The sequence below is a fragment of the Oryctolagus cuniculus genome, chromosome 9, assembly GCF_051225735.1.
Source record: "Oryctolagus cuniculus isolate XC-2025 breed Fujian yellow rabbit chromosome 9, ASM5122573v1, whole genome shotgun sequence".
Taxonomy (NCBI): domain Eukaryota; kingdom Metazoa; phylum Chordata; class Mammalia; order Lagomorpha; family Leporidae; genus Oryctolagus; species Oryctolagus cuniculus.
In genome coordinates this window covers 72,576,910-72,593,961 of record NC_142875.1, presented here as the reverse complement: position 1 = coordinate 72,593,961, position 17,052 = coordinate 72,576,910, and the positions used below count along the sequence as shown (strand labels likewise).

General features: G+C 43.0%; 2 protein-coding genes across 8 annotated transcripts in view; one reads left to right on the top strand and one right to left on the bottom strand.

Moving 5' to 3' along the window:
* The window catches only part of LOC127482742 (uncharacterized), a 38,964-nt gene extending 30,190 nt beyond the window's left edge, over positions 1-8,774 (bottom strand). For 4 of the 7 annotated variants that reach the window (XR_016213324.1, XM_089304222.1, XM_051831754.3 and 1 more), the window contains exons 1-2: positions 8,565-8,679; positions 2,525-2,630 (exon numbers count right to left, since the gene is read on the bottom strand). Coding sequence is in view for 3 of the 7 variants with exons in the window: in XM_089304222.1 (XP_089160348.1) it covers positions 2,525-2,569 (45 nt within the window). In the remaining 4 variants the exon portion in view is untranslated. Of the gene's footprint in view, positions 1-2,524; positions 2,631-8,564 lie in introns of all 7 variants that reach the window. The other 3 variants (XR_016213326.1, XR_007913697.3, XR_007913696.3) reach the window with 3 other exon arrangements.
* LOC103352315 (uncharacterized) lies at positions 8,692-16,637 on the top strand. The gene is made up of 3 exons (XM_051831752.3): positions 8,692-8,885; positions 9,298-9,630; positions 16,503-16,637. The coding sequence occupies exons 1-3, from the start codon at positions 8,808-8,810 to the stop codon at positions 16,512-16,514; spliced, it is 423 nt and encodes a 140-aa protein (XP_051687712.1). The 5' UTR covers positions 8,692-8,807; the 3' UTR covers positions 16,515-16,637.
* Positions 16,638-17,052: the final 415 nt, after the last annotated feature.

The window sequence follows — 17,052 nt, the reverse complement described above, 5'->3', positions numbered from 1 at the left end:
CACCATGACACATTGTAGTAAAACTCTCCACAGTAAAACATAAAGAGATCTTAATGTGCATGAGAGAAATGCAAAACTACATTCATTTATGGGACATCCAATTAGACTCACTCCAGACTTCTAATCAGAAACCCTACAGGCAAGCAGAGAATATATTCAAAGTCTTAAGAGAAAAACTGTCAACCCAGAATACAGTAACTTGCAAAGTTATCATTTATGAATGAAGGAGAAATAAAGATGTTTCACAACAAACAGAAACTGAAATAATTTATAACGACTTGCCTGGCCTTACAAAAGATGCCCAAGGATGTGTTACACACAGGAACACAGGGGCAGGAAAAACACTACAAAAGAAGATGAATGCAGAAAATGACCCAGTAAAATCACAAAGTAAACAGAAAAAATGAAATTATGACTATCCATGGAAACATGGCAACATTAAGTAGGTATTGAACAATAGTCACCATGACTGTAAATGGTCTGAATTCTCTAGTTAAAAGACAGATGGGCTGAATGGATTAAAAAAGAAAACCCATCTATCTGCTGCCTTCAAGAAACACATCTTACCCACAATGATATATGCAGACTGAAAGTGAAAGGATGGAAAAAGATAATCCATGCCAACAGAAAGCAAAAAAAGAGCTGCTGTAGCCATGCTAATGTCAGAAAAAGACAGACTTTAACACCAAAACTATTAAGAGAGACAAAGAAGGGCACTAAATAATGATTAAAGAATCAATTCAACAGGAAGATGTGACTATTATAAAGGTATATACACCTAATTACAGGACACCTGGCTATCTAAAATAAATGTTAGTGGATTTAAAGGGAGAGTCACAATGCAATGGCAGTGGAAATCAGGAACTCAGGAACCTGTAGAACATACACAAACACATGGAGACTGAACAACATGCTCCTGAATGCACAGTGGGTCATAGAAGGAATCAAAAGAGAATTCAAAAAATTTCTGGAAAGAAATGAAGATGACAAAACAACATATCAAAACTTATGGGATACAGCCAAAGCAGTGTTAAGAGAAACGTTGATAGCAATTGGGGCTTACATCAAGAAATTGGAGAGGCACCAAATAAATGAGCTATCAATGCACATCAAGGATCTAGAAAAACAACAACAAACCAAACCCAAAACTAACAGGAGGAAAGAAATAATTAAAATTAGAGAAGAAATCAACAAAATGAAATGAAAAATACAAAAGATCAGCAAAATGCAGAGCTGGGTTTTTGAAAAAATAAACAAAATTGACACACCATTGGCCCAACTAATCAAAAAAAAAAAAAAAGGATAGAGAAGACCCAAATTAATAAAATAAAAGATGAAAAAGGAAATGTAACAGTAGACACCATGGGAGTAAAAATGATAAAGAGCTGTATGCCAACAAACTGAGAATATTAGAAGAAATGGATAGATTCCTGGACACACAGAACCTCCCTAAATTGAGCCATGAACATAGAAAACCTAAAGAGAATCATTGCCAAGACAGAAATTGAGTCAGTAATAAAGATCTTCCCAACAAAGAAAAGCCCAGGACAACACGGCTCCACTGCTGAATTCTACCAGACATTTAAAGAACTAACTCCAATTCTGCTCAAGATATTCGAAACAATCAAAAGAGAGGGAATACTCCCAAATTGCTTCTATGAAACCTTCATCACCTTAATTCCAAACCTGAAAAAGACACAACAGATAGAGAGGACTACAGATAAACCTCCCTGATGAACATAGCTGTAAAAATCTCAACAAAATTCTAGCCAATCAAATTCAACAACACATCAGAAAGATCATTCACCTGGACCAAGTCGGATTTATCCCTGCTATGCAAGGATGACTCAACATTCACAAATCAATCAATGTGATGCATCACAACAACAAATAGAAGTATAAATATATGCTTATCTCAATAGTTGCAGGAAACGCATTTAACAAAATATAACATCCTTTCATGATGAAAACTTTAAGCAAATTGGGTATAGAAGGAACATTTCTCAACACAAAGAAATTTATGACAAACCCATGGCCAATGTGCTATTGAGAAAGAAAATGTTGGAAGCATTCCAGCTGGAATTTGGAAACAAACAAGGATGCCCACGCACACCTTTGCTTTTCAATATAGTTTTGGAAGATTTAGAGCTATTAGAAAAGAAAAAGAAATCAAAGGGATACAAATCAGGAAGGAGTAAGTCAAACTATCCCTATTTGCAGATGTCATGACCCTATATCTAAGGAATCCAAAGACTCCACTAAGAGACTATTAGAACTGATAGAATGGTTTGTTAATGTAGCAAGGTATAAAATCAACACACAAAAATCAACAGCCTTTGTACACACAGCCTTTTGCAATAGATGAGAAAGAACTTCTAGGATCAATCCCATTCACAATAGCTACCAAAAAATTCAAACACCTTGGAATAAACTTAACTATCAATGTCAAACAACTATACTATGAGAATTTCAAAACATTAAAGAAAAAATAGAAGAAGAAACAAAAAAAATGGAAAACTCATACATGTTCATGGATTGGAAGAATCAATATCATCAAAATGTTCATCATACTGAAAGTAATTCACAGATTCCATGTGATACCATCAAAATAGCAGACATTCTTCTCAGATCTGGAAAAAATGATGTTGAAATTCATATGAAAACACAGGAGATCCCGAAGAGCTAAAGCAATCATATATATCAAAAGCATTGCCGGAGGCTTCCTGATACAAGACATACTACTGGGCAGTTATAATCATAACGGTCTGGTACTAGTACAAAAACAGATAGAACAGTGGAATAGAATAGAAACTCCAGAAATCAATCTAAGCATCTATAACCAACTTATCTTTGACAAAGTATCTAAAATCAATCCTGGAGCAAGGACAGTCTCTTTAAAAAATGGTGCTGGGAAAACTGGATTGCCACATGCAAAAGCATGATGAGAGACATCTACATTACACCGTAAACAAAAATCCACTCAACATGGATTAAAGACCTAAATCCATGACTGGACACCATTAAATTATTCGATACATGGAGAAACCTTACCAGAAATCAGCATAGGCAAAGAGTTCTTGGAAAAGACCCCAGAGGCACAGGCAATCAAAGTCAAAATTGCCAAATGGGATTAATCAAATTGAAAAGCTCTGGGCCAGTGCTGTGGTGCAGTGGGTTAAAGCCCTGGCCTGAAGCGCCAGCATCTCATATGGGCGCTGGTTCTAGTCTTGGCCGCTCCTCTTCTGATACAGGTCTCTGTTATGTCCTGGGATAGCAGTGGAGGATGCCCCAAGTCTTTGGGCCCCTGTACCCCAGTGGGAGACCCGAAAGAAGCTCCTGGCTCCTGGCTTCGGATTGGTGGATTTCCAGCCGTTGTGGTCATCTGGGGACTGAGCCAGCAGATGGAAGACCCCTCTCTTTGTCTCTTCCATCTCTCTATAACTCTTTTAAACAAAAAAATAAATATTTTAAACAATAGAAAAGCTTCTATACTGCACAAGAAACAATCAGCAAAGTGAAGAGGCAACTGACAGAATGTGAAAAAATATTTGCAAACTATACAACAGATAAAGAATTAATAACCAGAATATACAAAGAGATCAACACCAAGGAAACAAGCCAGTGAAGAAATGGGCAATGGACTTAGACATTTTTCATGAAAGGACATTCAAATGACCAAGACACATGAAAATATGCTCAGGATTGCAAACCATCAAAGAAATGAAAATCAAAACCACAATTAAGTTTCACCTCACCCCAGTTAGAATTGCTTTCATACAGAATTCAACAACCAACAAATACTGGTGAGGATGTGGAAGAAAGGGTATCCTAATTCACTGTTGGTGGGAATGTAAATTGGTAAAGCCACTAGGAAATCAGTATGGAGACACCTCAGAAATCTGAATATAGACCTACTATATGACTCAGTCATTCCACTCCTGGGAATCTACCCAAGGGAGATGAAAACAGCATATGAAAGTGAAATCTGTACCTCCGTGTTTATCACAACTCAATTCACAATAGAAAAGACATGGAATCAACCCAAATGCCTGTCAACTGAAGACTCAATAAAGAAATTATGGGATACGTACACCATGGAATACTACACAGGAATAAAAAGCATAAATCCTGTCATTTGAAACAAAATGAATGAATTTGAAAATATCATACTTATAGAAATAAGCCAGTCTCATGGGAACAAAATTTTTATGTTCACCCTGAACTGCAATAACTAATAGAGAACATAAAATGCAACCTGTAGAAATGAAATTGACACTTTGAAAGCAATGACGTTGAACAGCCTTTCTCTTTTAATTTTTGTTTTTGTTTTTCTTTTCTTTTATCCTATTGTCCTTACCATTTCTTACTTCATACTAATCATTGAACACTTTATTTAACATAGAATTAATCATATGTGTATAAAGTCAATTGAAAATAGATCTTAGTAAAAATGAGAGTGAGACTAAGAAAGAGAAGAGGAAGAAAGGGTGGGAGGGCAGGCACAATGGGAAGAATTACCAAGATACTGAAGTTGTAAATGTGAAATGTATGAAGTTTGTAACTGCAAGAGTATAGTTCTCCATACATTCCTATGGATTTACTTCAAAGGGTGAAGTTTAAAAACTTGCCATAGAACCCCAAATTCCCTTAAGCTCACTGGTAAAAAGAGCAGCTTAAGTGTGACAGAGATCAAATGGATAAGTTTAAGTGGCAAAGTGACCATATAGATAGGAAAAAGCATTGAAGTGATCATATAAATAGGACTAAGTGTCAGGAAATAATAGATTTAAAAAGGATTGAAGGCCCCAACATGGGAAGCAGTCCATGTAGTAGACTAATAGAATGACTATCACTTTAAGTAGCACTCCGACCTCAGAATCAGCCCTTAAGGCAATCTGACTGGGATGAAAAGCCCAGGGGAGCATTTCAGGCATGGAAAGTCAAGACACTGTGACAAAAAATGTTCTACATAAAAGGCCTCTGTGGGTGAGACCCCAGTGGAAAGAAGCAGCCATAAAAGAAGGATGTACTTTTCTCTGAACAGAGGAGAGGACTTCCACATTGCTTATGGCCTTGTCAAGTTAGTGATCTAAAAGTCTTCCATAGCCTAGGCAGATCATCTCAAGAGACTCAGGTGATCACTGATGGGAAGGAAGGAGGAGAAAAAAGGAAGAAGCCGGCGCCGTGGCTCAATAGGCTAATCCTCCACCTAGCGGCGCCGGCACACCGGGTTCTAGTCCCGGTTGGGGCGCCGGATTCTGTCCCGGTTGCCCCTCTTCCAGGCCAGCTCTCTGCTATGGCCAGGGAGTGCAGTGGAGGATGGCCCAGGTGCTTGGGCCCTGCACCCCATGGGAGACCAGGAAAAGCACCTGGATCCTGGCTCCTGCCATCGGATCAGCGCGGTGCGCCGGCTGCAGCGGCGGCCATTGGAGGGTGAACCAACGGCAAAGGAAGACCTTTCTCTCTCTGTCTCTCTCTCTCACTGTCCACTCTGCCTGTAAAAAAAAAAAAAAAAAAAAAAAAAAAAAAAAAAAAAAAAAGAAAAAAGGAAGAAAAAAAAGCAAAAACATCTTGGAGATGCAATAACTTTGAACAACACTTGTCTGGACTGTAAAGGAACAGAGTTTTTCTTTTTTTTTTTCTTTTTCTTTATCATACTAAGCATTGAAGTCTTTACTTAGCATAGAGTTAACCATCTATATATAAAGTTAAATAAAAATAGATCTCAGTGAAAAACAGGACAGGGAACAGAAGAGGGAAAAGGAAGAGGAGTGCGAGAGTGGGTAAGAGGTGAGTATGGTGGGAAGAATTAATTTGTTCTTTGTAAACATAAGATACATGTGAATTAATTAATTAATTAATTTTAAAAAATTCCTAAGAGGGGAAAAATAAAATGCAGATTACCATAAATGATGAAATTATTTAAAATTTAATACCAAAATAAACGTTTTAATTATTCATAAAATTTTTGAGGTATCCTAAAATATATTAACGTGTGCCTGTCCATGTCTGTATAGATACATATGTATCTCCTAAAACAAGTTCCCTGTATAGCTGAGTCAAAGCCCAGCTAGAAATAGGAGTGATTATAATGATTGTTATCTTTTAATGATTTCCAAAGGAAGACAAGAATGGCAACTTTGGGTTGAGGTAAAAATGCACTAAGCCTTTGCTTGTATTGTAAAAAAAACTCATCCTAAAAATGTAATAAAAATACAATAATATTAATGAAAGTATTTAACAATAGTCAAGAAAACATGATTCCCTGTGGTCACTGGGCTGTCCTCCTTCCAGAGTTCCCCAAGCCTGGATGAAGCTGGTATGAACAGGGCCGATGGATTTTAAAACAATTCAGATTATTCAGTATTTCTTTAGTCTTTTGTACACAAAAAACAGTTACTGAAAATTCTTTATTGTCTGTGTTTACCAGGATTCTCTTACCCTCCTGCTGTGTGTGTGTGTAACTGAAGTTTGCCACATAAGCTACCTGTGCAGTGCTTGGAACAAGAGAACAGTGTGTCAGTGCTGGGGACTGGTGTGTGAAACATTTCTCTCCCCTGCGTTTAAATTTTAGACTTTGCTGCTGAGCTGATGTTTGGTAACAGAGAGTTTGCAAATCAATAGAGGAAGAAAATAGAAATTAGCTTTCTGAAAATCTGAACTCACAAATGTGAAACAAAGCAGGGTTAAATATCCAAAATATGCAATGAGACAAGTTCTTTTTTAAAAAGGTTTCCAGGTTACTATTTATTGTGGAGACCTATAAGAAATAGGACTCCAAAATCTAGAGGGAGGGGGATTTTTCAGGCTTTCCCTCATTTTCTTTAGCAGGCTGTTTGAAGGCAGTTTTCTGAGAATTACTACTTAGCAAAGTTCCGCGGGTAGACTGTGAGCATTTGCACACACATTACAATAGGCCTGTGGAGGCCACACATGGTCTTATGGTCTTATTTCTTGAAATGGTGCTTTATTTGGTTCCCAGATCACAGGGTGTAATTACATATTGTGTCTTGTGAAATCTTTTCATTTCCACTCCCCGGCCACTTCTCCCTTGAAGTCACCTGAGGTAGTGTATACTTTTTTTTTTTTTTTGACAGGCAGAGTGGACAGTGAGGGGTGGGGGGAGAGAAAGGTCTTCCTTTTGCGGTTGGTTCACCCTCCAATGGCCGAGGCAGCCGGCACACCGCGCTAATCCGAAGGCAGGAGCTTCTCCTGGTCTCCCATGGGGTGCAGGGCCCAAGGACTTGGGCCATTCTCCACAGCACTCCCTGGCCACAGCAGCAAGCTGGCCTGGAAGAGGGCAACCGGGACAGAATCCGGCGCCCCGACCGGGACTAGAACCCGGTGTGCCTGCGCCGCAGGCGGAGAATTAGCCTATTGAGCCGCGGCGCCGGCCACTTTCCTGTCTCTTGTTAGTACTTTGTATATCAAACAGCAAGGATGCATATTTATTATTTCTCCACTTTTAAAACTTTGCACGAACAGACTCATTTATTGCCTCTTTTGCCATTTTTAACTTACAATTTTTTAAAAATATTTGTTTATTTGAAAGGCAGTTACAGAGAGGAAGGGAGAGAGAGAGAGAGAAAGAGAAGAGAGCGCTTCTATCTGCTGATTAACTGCTGAAATGGCCACAGAGTCAAGGCCAGGAGCCCAGTACTCCATCCCGGTCTCCTACGTGGATGGCAGGAATCCAGGTACTTGGGTCACCGTCACTCCCTTCCCAGGCACATTAGGAGGACGGTGGATCAGAAGTGGAGCAGCAGGGACTTCATCGGTGCTCCAACAAGGGAAGCCAGTGTTGTTGCAAGCACTCACTGCACCACAATGCTGACCTCCGTTTCTTTCCTTTTTGAAGAAATAAACGTGCAGGGCCCAAGACTTGGCCCATCTTCTACTGCTTTCCAGGCATAAGGAGAGAGCTGGATCGGAAGTAGAGCAGCCAGGACTCGAACCGCTGCCCATGTGGAATGCCCGCACTGCTGGCGGAGACTGTAACCAGCTCCGCCACAGCGCCGGCCCCCTTACAAACATCTTGTAAAGTGCTCCTAGGAGGTTTCCGTTTGTTTCCTCTGAAGCAGATGGAAGCCTGGCTCCCTACATTCGCTCTAACCGTCAGCTCTTCCCTCCCTCTAGGATTCCTTTACCCGGCGCGCTGCGTCGGGCTGGTGTTTGGCCGTTTGCACACCCCCCCCCCGCCCCCCTCGCCGCACCGACGCCGGTGCCTCGCGCGGTGTCCTCAGGCGTGGGCAGGCTGGGGCTGACCAGAGGGCAAGGCCCGCTGAGGAGACGCTCAGGGAACCGGCGAGGCGGTGCGGGGCGCTGTGCGCAGCGCCGGGCCCTGGAGAGCGCTTCCTGCACTGGCCCGCAGGGGGCGCGGCGGGCGGCGAGGGCCGGAGACGTCCAGGCCCCGGCCCTTTAAACACTGGGCGCGCGGGAACCGCAGCCCAACCGCCTCAGGAGGCCGCGGCCGGTGGGGCGGAGCCGAGCGGAGCGCGAGCCGCCGGCCAACGACGGCCCAGGCCCGCCCGCTCGGACGCTTTTCCAATCACCCCCTCGCTCACCTTCCTTCCAGAGCGCACCCCGGCAGCCTGCGAGGGTGCTGAAATGGGCGGGGGCCCCGATGGGGTGTCAGGGCGCAAGCGGACGCGGCCCGCTCCACTGAAGTTTCCAACGTGTTTGGTCCTCCAGATGGAGAAAAAAAAAAAACTAAGAGCGGCGGCCAATGGCGTGGCAGAAAGGACTCGCGCTCAGGGCCCGGCCCCGCCCCGTTCGCCTAGAGACAAGCCCGGCCATTGGCTGTGGAGATGTCCCTGGCCGCTGTGGCCATCCGACGAGGACCTCGCATTGATTGTTCCGCCCAGGCGCGAATTGTAACCTGGGAGGTAATAGCGAGGATTGCGGCTACAGGTTGAGATTTGGGGGGCTGAGCGCCCCGTGTGCTGTTTTGTGAGACTCAAAGGCCAGGCCCTGGGCTGCTCCTGCTTCTGCAGACTGCGCTGGGGCTGTCCAAAGAGCTAAGGGCAGGCTTGACCTGGGGCCCGGCCCTCCCGCTCCCGACCCGCGCCCGGTCGCTCAACTCCTCTGGAGGTAGCCGCGAAGGATTCGGGGAAACCTCCGCGGGCCCGGAGCCGGCGACTCGGAGCGGCGCGGTCGGGTGGCGAAGGCCCAGACCCAGGCTCCCGTAGGGCAGCCTGGGGCCGCTGGAGCTGCGGATCGCGTTCGGGCGGTGATCCGGGGCCTGGAGGCGTTGATGCCAAACAACCGCCCCAGCCACCACCTGTCATCATCTTCCAGGACTCCCCGCAGCGGTTGCTGGTTTCCGTAGTCAGGACGGCCCCCCATCAAGCCATCGTGCGGCGGCTCAGGGGAGCTGCCGCGGCCGCCGCTCCGCGTCCCCACCAGCCCCGACATCAGCGACTTCAGGGTGCACCCGTGGCGCTGAGGCGAGAATGCGCACAAAGCAACGTTCAGCCCCAGCCCGCGGGCGGCGCCCCTCAGACACCTGCCTGCTGCCGCCTTCCCCCAGGGCTGCGGGGCCAGGGCTCGCCGCCGCCCTCTGTCTTGGCTGCGGCCGCCTCCGGAGGTGAGGAGGTGATAGAAAGCACCCTGGACAGCGGTCACCTCAAGGTGAGTGGGAGTGGTTTCTGGGCATGGGGTAGCTGCACTGGTTAATGTCTCACCGCCCGTTTAAGGTCGCGCCTGGAAAGCTGGTGGAGCCCGCAGACGCGCTGGGCGTGTGGAGAAAAGTTTTAAAATCAGTCATTTGATAGGAACGTTTCCTTATCTCAAGTTATTCAAAATGAAACACCAATGCTCCTTTACCCCCTGTTCCACATTTATCTCAATACAGGGTGGAAACAGCATGAAGTATATTCCTTCAAAAAAGAAGGAAACTGAGCTCTGCATTGTGGTGCAGTGGGTGCTTGCAACACTGGCATCCCATGTTGGAGCGTTGATTAAGTCCCGAATACTCCACTTCTGATCCACCGTCCTCCTAATGTGCCTAGGAAGAGAGTGAAGATGACCCAAGTGCCCGGACCCCTGCCATCCACGTAGGAATCTGGATGGAGTACTGAGCTCCTGGCCTTGGCTCTCTGGCCATTTGAGCAGTGAACTAGTGGATGGAAGATATTCCCTCCCTCTCTTTCTCTTTCCCTCATTTCTTTCTGTGTTGCTCTGCATTTCAAATAAATGAGGTTAAAAAGGGAAAGAAATCACCATTGACAAAGAACTATGTACAACTATATACATAGACATAAGTTGGCTTACGTGTACCTACAAAGACATGGCTTAGGAAAATATAAATGTGTGGCTCAGATTAGGAAGAATATGATTGTATGCTACAAGAGAAGGTACACTTAAATGGGTACCAGCTACAACATAACTCATGTCTTATTTATATAAATCTCAACTGCAAACTGTGGGCCGTAGATTCTCCATGTTCTTTGTTTATGAGGATTGTCCAGTTAATTTCTTCATAGGTAAAGCCTAAGGGGGAAAAGCATGCACACATTACATTTTATTTTAGGGCCAATAGACAAGCCCTGCAGTAGGCCCCCTTGGCCTTCATGAAAAGCCTTGCTCACCACATTTAGAACCTCAGCCTTTTTTGTGTTTCAGTTGGCTTCCTCCACAACTCTGGCAGAATACTTTTTTTTAAGATTTATTTTTATTTATTTGAAAGATAGAGTTACAGAGAGAGATAGATACAGAGAGAGAGAGAGGTCTTCCATCCGCTGATTCACTCCCCAGATGGCTGCAACAGCTGGAGCTGCACTGATCTGAAGCAAGGAGCCAGGAGCTTCTTCTGGGTCTCCCACATGGGTGCAGGGGCCCAAGGACTTGGGCCATCTTCTACTCTTTTCCCCAGGCCATAGCAGAGAGCTGGATTGGAAGAGGAGCACCACATTGCCGGCCCCCAAGGCAGAATACTTTCATATTCACTAACAAGTACCTCAGGGACAACATGCTACCGACTCTTTTTTTTTTTTAAATATTTTATTTATTTATTTGAAAGTCAGAGTTACATAGAGAAGGAGAGGCAGAGAGTCTTCCAACCCTTGTTCAATCCCCAGATGGCCATAATGGCTGGAGCTACGCCAGTCCAAAGGCAGGAGACAGGAGCTTCTTCTGGGTCTCCCACATGGATTCAGGGGCCCAAGGACTTAAGCCATCTTCCTCTGCTTTCCCAGGCCATAGCAGAGAGTTCAATTGGAAGCGGAGTACCCGGGACTCGAACCGGCGCCCATATAGGATTCTGGCACTGCAGGCAGCAGCTTTAACCATTATGCCACAGCCCATACTGACTTTTTTAGCATCTCCTTTTATGGAATTAATGATATCCAAGATTGATAAAGCATCTGTTTGCATAGATGACAATTCCACCAGATGCTAGATGTGTAATAAGATCCAATAATGGCACAGGCATTGTGGTGCAGCAGAAAAGTCGCCACTTGCAATGCTGGCATCCTATACTGGAGTGCTGGTTTGAGTCCTGGCTGCTCCACTTTTGCTCCAACTCCCTGCTGATGGCCTGGGAAGGCAGCAGAAAGTGGCCCAGTGGCTTGGGCATCTGTTGCCTACATGACCTGGATGGAGTTCCTGATTCCTGCCTTCAGCCTGGACCAGCCCTGGCCATTGCAGCCATTTGAGAAGTGAACTAGGGATGAAAGATGCACCTCTCTCTTCTATCTCCCCTCCCTCTCCTCTGGCAGGGGCTTTAACTCACTGCACCATAGTGCTGTCTCTCAACTTTCAAATAAATGAAATCTTTAATAAAACCTAATAATAAGATACTGTGTTTTTAAGGATGCAGTTGATGTTTTTGGCTAAACATCCTGATAACTGTAAAAACTGCTTTGCCAAGTAGTATGTAAATGTAAAGGTTACAGAAATGTTGAGAAACTTACACAAAAATGATCTAACATTTCTTCTCCAGTACGAATACAGTGTTTCAAAGGACAAAGCTGTACATTTTAGTAAGAGCCACTTTTCAGGATCACTAACGTCTCTATATTTGAGGGACTTTGCTTATGTAATGAATCAAAGATTATTGTTTGTTTACATCGAGACACAAATGTATAAACATTCTGCATGAAATCCAACATTTGCCCTCAAAATCCATTAAATGTGCGTGCATCACAGGAGTCTATGTCAGATGTTTCCTCTGCTGTCTTCTTATAGGACTTGGGATGCCACTCGAGCCAGTACAGATTTGCAGCAGAGTAGGGTTGGATGTGATGAATATCAACTCATGCCACATGCAGTTGTAACCACCTTAATTCTAACCTGAATAATTTTCAAAATATATTCTCCTTTTGGGTTGTAAAGTATGTTGATAACATTTTTTCACCCCCACAGAACAAAACTCCAAAGTAGAACAGTTCTAGATTCAGAATGAGTTTCCATATATGGGTAAAAGATCCTTTGAAATAATAACCTTCAAATAGAAGTAATAAATGCCTTTTTTATAAAAGATTTCCTGATTGAGTTAGAGACATGTAGATGGGAGACAAGTTATTTCTTAGCTGTCTTCATTAACACTTACTGAATCTAATTTCTTCTCGGCCTTTTGGCTAAGATCAAGTGCATTAACACTTACTGAATCTTATAACTTCTGTCTTACATATAACTGTGTCAATCAACTTTAAAGTAGCTGAGCCTTCAGAAATTGTGTCTTATATTCACACAGGTTGATGATTATTCCTAAGTAGATCACAACTTATGAAAAACCTGCCATATCTTGATTCAAGGTACTGATCATACTCATATTAAACACCACAGGGAGTACATTATCATCACACTCCGGATCTATTTTTAATTCTTTATAACTTAGAACACAGTCCTCTGGCATGGACCTTGAGCATCATGCAGCAGTTGAGTCTCACGCAGTTTTAAAATAAGCACATTGAGTAAGGGCAATTAAGAATGGTGACTTAGGATTATCCGGTTTATTATAAAGTGAGCTAATAAGAGTTGGCAAAAGAATTGCCATTACACATTACAGAGGATAATCCCTGTGGATTCCTCCCTTTATTCCTCAATATGTTGTTCTAACAACTGTACCCATTAAATAGGCAGCACTCTTCTCCTGATAATACACTTAGAGATACAAGGAGGAGACTTTAATAGAATGTTGTTTTTTGTCTTTTTTTTTCTCTCTCAGAAATTACAAGGATGGCATGGGCTTTGGGAATAATGCCACTTGGGACACCCACATCCTATAAGAGTGCCTGGATTCGAGTCCTAGCTCAGCTTCTGATCCAGATTCCTGCTAGTGCACACCAGGGAGGCAGCAGGTGATGGGTCCCTGCAACCCACTTGGGAAACCAGATTTGAATTTCTGGCTCCCAGCTTCAGCTTTCCCCAGCCATGTCTGTTCTGAGAAGTAGAGGCATGAACTAGCAGATGGGCAATCTCTTGTATCTATGCTTTTAAATAAACAACTTTAAAATTTTAGGGCATGCTGTTGTGGTGCAGCACATTAAGCCACAACTTGAAGTGCCACCATCTCATATTGGAGTGCTGGTTCAAGTTCTTGCTATACCTTTTCCTATCCAGCTTCCTACTAATGTGCCTGGGAAGGCAGCAGAAGATGGTCCAAAGATCTGGGGCCCTGCCACCCATGTTGTTGACCCAGAGGGAATTCCTGGCTCTTATTTTTAGACCTGCCCAGCCCTGGCTGTTAGAGCCACTTCTGCCTTTCTCTCTGATGCTCTGCCACCAGCTGGTTGACTGCACATCTCCTGGATGCCTGACCCCTTTCCTGTCGACCCTGCAAGGTGTAATGCCCTCATCTCAATGGATCTGTAAATAATCAAAACAACTTTTGGGGTGAGCATTTAGCTTAGTGGTGAAGATGGCTTCATCCCATATTGTATTACCTGGGTTTGATACCCATCTCCAGCTCCTGACTACGGCTAGTAAAGACCCTGGGAGGCTCAAGTGATTCTGTTCCTGTCATACAATAGGAGACCTGGACTGACTTCCTGGTTCCAGGCTTCCACTCAGCTTCATCATAGCCACTGTGAGCACTGGGAGAGTGAACCAGCAAATGGGAGCTGTTTCTCTTTCATGTGTCTCTGCTTCTCAAATAGTTTTTTTAGAATCCAGTTTTGTATATGTGTGTTATGTGTATGTGTGTGTGTGTGCATGCCCCTCCTCTGTTCTACACCTGATCAATAGCCCTGGACCTTACTTTAGTGTTCTCTTTAGTTAGTGTTCTCTTTGCCATCTTGGTAGGATAAATTAGACAAAGTTCAACAATAGCCACAAGGGCACTTGTGAATTTCTCTTGTTTGCAAAAAAAAAAAAAAAAAAAAAAAAAAAGGATGAAACTGGAAAACATCATACTTAATGTAAATAAGCCAGTCCCCAATATACAAATGCCTTATGTTCTCCCTGACCTGTGATAACTAACACAGCACCTAAAAATAAATCTGTAATAGTGAAATTGACACTTTGCGATGCAACAACTTTGAACAGCCCTTGACTTGACTGTTGAGGAACACTTTTTTTTCATACTTTGTTAACTCTTTTTATTTTATTTTATTTTTGACAGGCAGAGTGGACAGTGAGAGAAAGAAACAGAGAGAAAGGTCTTCCTTTGCCGTTGGTTCACCCTCCAATGGCCGCTACGGCTGGTATGCTGCAGCCAGCACACCGCGCTGATCCGAGGCCAGGAGCCAGGTGCTTCTCCTGGTCTCCCATGTGGGTGTAGGACCCAAGGACTTGGGCCATCCTCCACTGCACTCCCGGGCCACAGCAGAGAGCTGGACTGGAAGAGGAGCAACCGGGACAGAATCCGGCGCCCCAACTGGGACTAGAACCTGGGGTGCCAGTGCTGCAGGCAGAGGATTAGCCTATTGAGCCATGGCGCCAGCCTCTGTTAACTCTTTACATTGTATAGAGTTAACCATATGTGTATAAAGTGAATTCAAAATAAATCTTAGTAAAAAATTAGAATTGGAATAGGAGAGGGAGGAGGAAGAGTGGTCGGAATGTGGGTGGCCGGGCAGGTATGGTGGCAAGAATCACTGTGTTCATGAAGTTTCACTTATGAAATGCATGGGGGCTGGTGTTGTGGCTTAGCAGGTAAAGCTGCTGCCTGCAGTACCAGCATCCCATATGGGCACCAGGTCAAGTCCCAGCTGCTCCACTTCTAACCAGCTCTCTGCTCTGGCCTGGGAAAGCAGTAAAAGATGTCCCAAGTCCTTGGGCCTCTGCACCCACGTGGGAAACCTGGAAGAAGCTCCTGGCATCAGATCACCAAGATATGGCCAGTGTGGCCAATTGGGAAGTGAACCAGTGGATGGAAGACCTCTCTCTCTCTCTCCCTCTCCCTCTCCCTCTCCCTCTCCCTCTCCCTTTCCCTCTCCTTTTCTAACTCTTTCAAAAAAAATCTTAAAAAGGCAAAAGAAATGCATGAAGTTTCTATTCCTTAATTAAAAGATTCTTGGAAGAAAAACAGGTTTCCTGGAAGAATGACAGCTGCTGCTTACAGTTAGGCACTTGGGCATCAGGCCATCTGCCAGGATAATAAAGCATCCTGTGAAAAGCACAGTGTAAACCTCCATGACCACCTTACCTGCAGTCTTGTCAGGGCGGGCTACAGTTTACAGCCACCCTCCAGAGAGCCCTCAAGACCAAATTACTGGCATGTATAACACATATCACCCAAGTTGATAAGGAACAGCTACATTGAATACTTAGCCATACTTATTGGGGATGATATAAATATCTGACATTTTGAGTGCTTTCATAATCTTAGGCTGGATGTTACCCAAATCCCATGGGCCAAAGACCTTTATAGCATTACTTCTACTTAGAAACCACTGTTTCAGCAAAAATTTAGAGCAGCTCCATTAGGTAGGAGGCTGCCAGCCAGTGTGGTAACTACCCAGGTGACTTGTTTCAACACAGTGACCATCTTAATACTTAAGAGATTCTTTTCCAACAGGCAGCAATTGGGTAGAAGAAACAAATTTTAAGTTGCCCAACATACTTATTCATTGGCAGTTTTGAATGATGATTTCATAGGAATATAAATTGAAACTATTGAGGATTATAATATATAGAATAATATGCAGATATCATTTTATGGCTGGTCAAAAGAAATTATGCACATGTGTCAAAGTAATGGAAATTGAAGGCATTCTGATTTCTCATATGGTAAATATAGACTTAATGAATAGCATTTATAATAAGTACCGATTTAGAGGAAAGCAATAGTCTATTCACTTTATAGCAATGTATTTCAAATATATAAAACAAAAATGTTACCACTGCTATGTAATAAAACACTCTTTTTTATCACTTTGGTTTTTATGAGTTTTTTAATAGTAATAATATATATATCATTTAGAATTTACAAAAACACAAATGAGCTTAATACATGTGCATTACATAGAACTTTTTTAAAAAGAGCAAAAAATCTGAGATTAAATATGTTTTTCTTTTTAGAAAGTGTGTTAATGATATGATGTTTCTGCCCATTCCAGGTTAAGGACTGACTTCTTGCATCTCTGCTCTTGGGAATTGTAGCAACAGACATCCTAAACCAAAATTAATCAAAACAGCAAATAAGTGCAACAGCAGAAGTAAATTCTTGATTATTCACCCAAGAGAAATCTCACTTTCACATCATCATATACAATGGGACAGTTGAGCAAATCAATAACTCTGTCTCAATGTCATGAAATATCTGTGAACCCATGAAATTCAGAGCTAAAAATCTAGCTGCTGATGGGATCTGTAAAACTGAATTTGATTTTTACTTATCCAGCCTTTCTATATTTATCAAGTACTGTTAGCCTCATAGCCTATTCACTACATGTATTAATAAATATAAACTGTCTTTTCTGTAAAGTTGCAAGTCTATAAATTTCTATAACATTTTTTCAAAATTATAGTGGGACACTTTTGAAAAGCAAAGTGTTTGATTTATTTTTAAATTTAGTTACATAAAATTACTGTTTAATGTGTGTCATCTGGTTTTCATAAGTTGGACCTATTTTGATAATGCAGTAAGAACTTTAAAGTTGACACTGC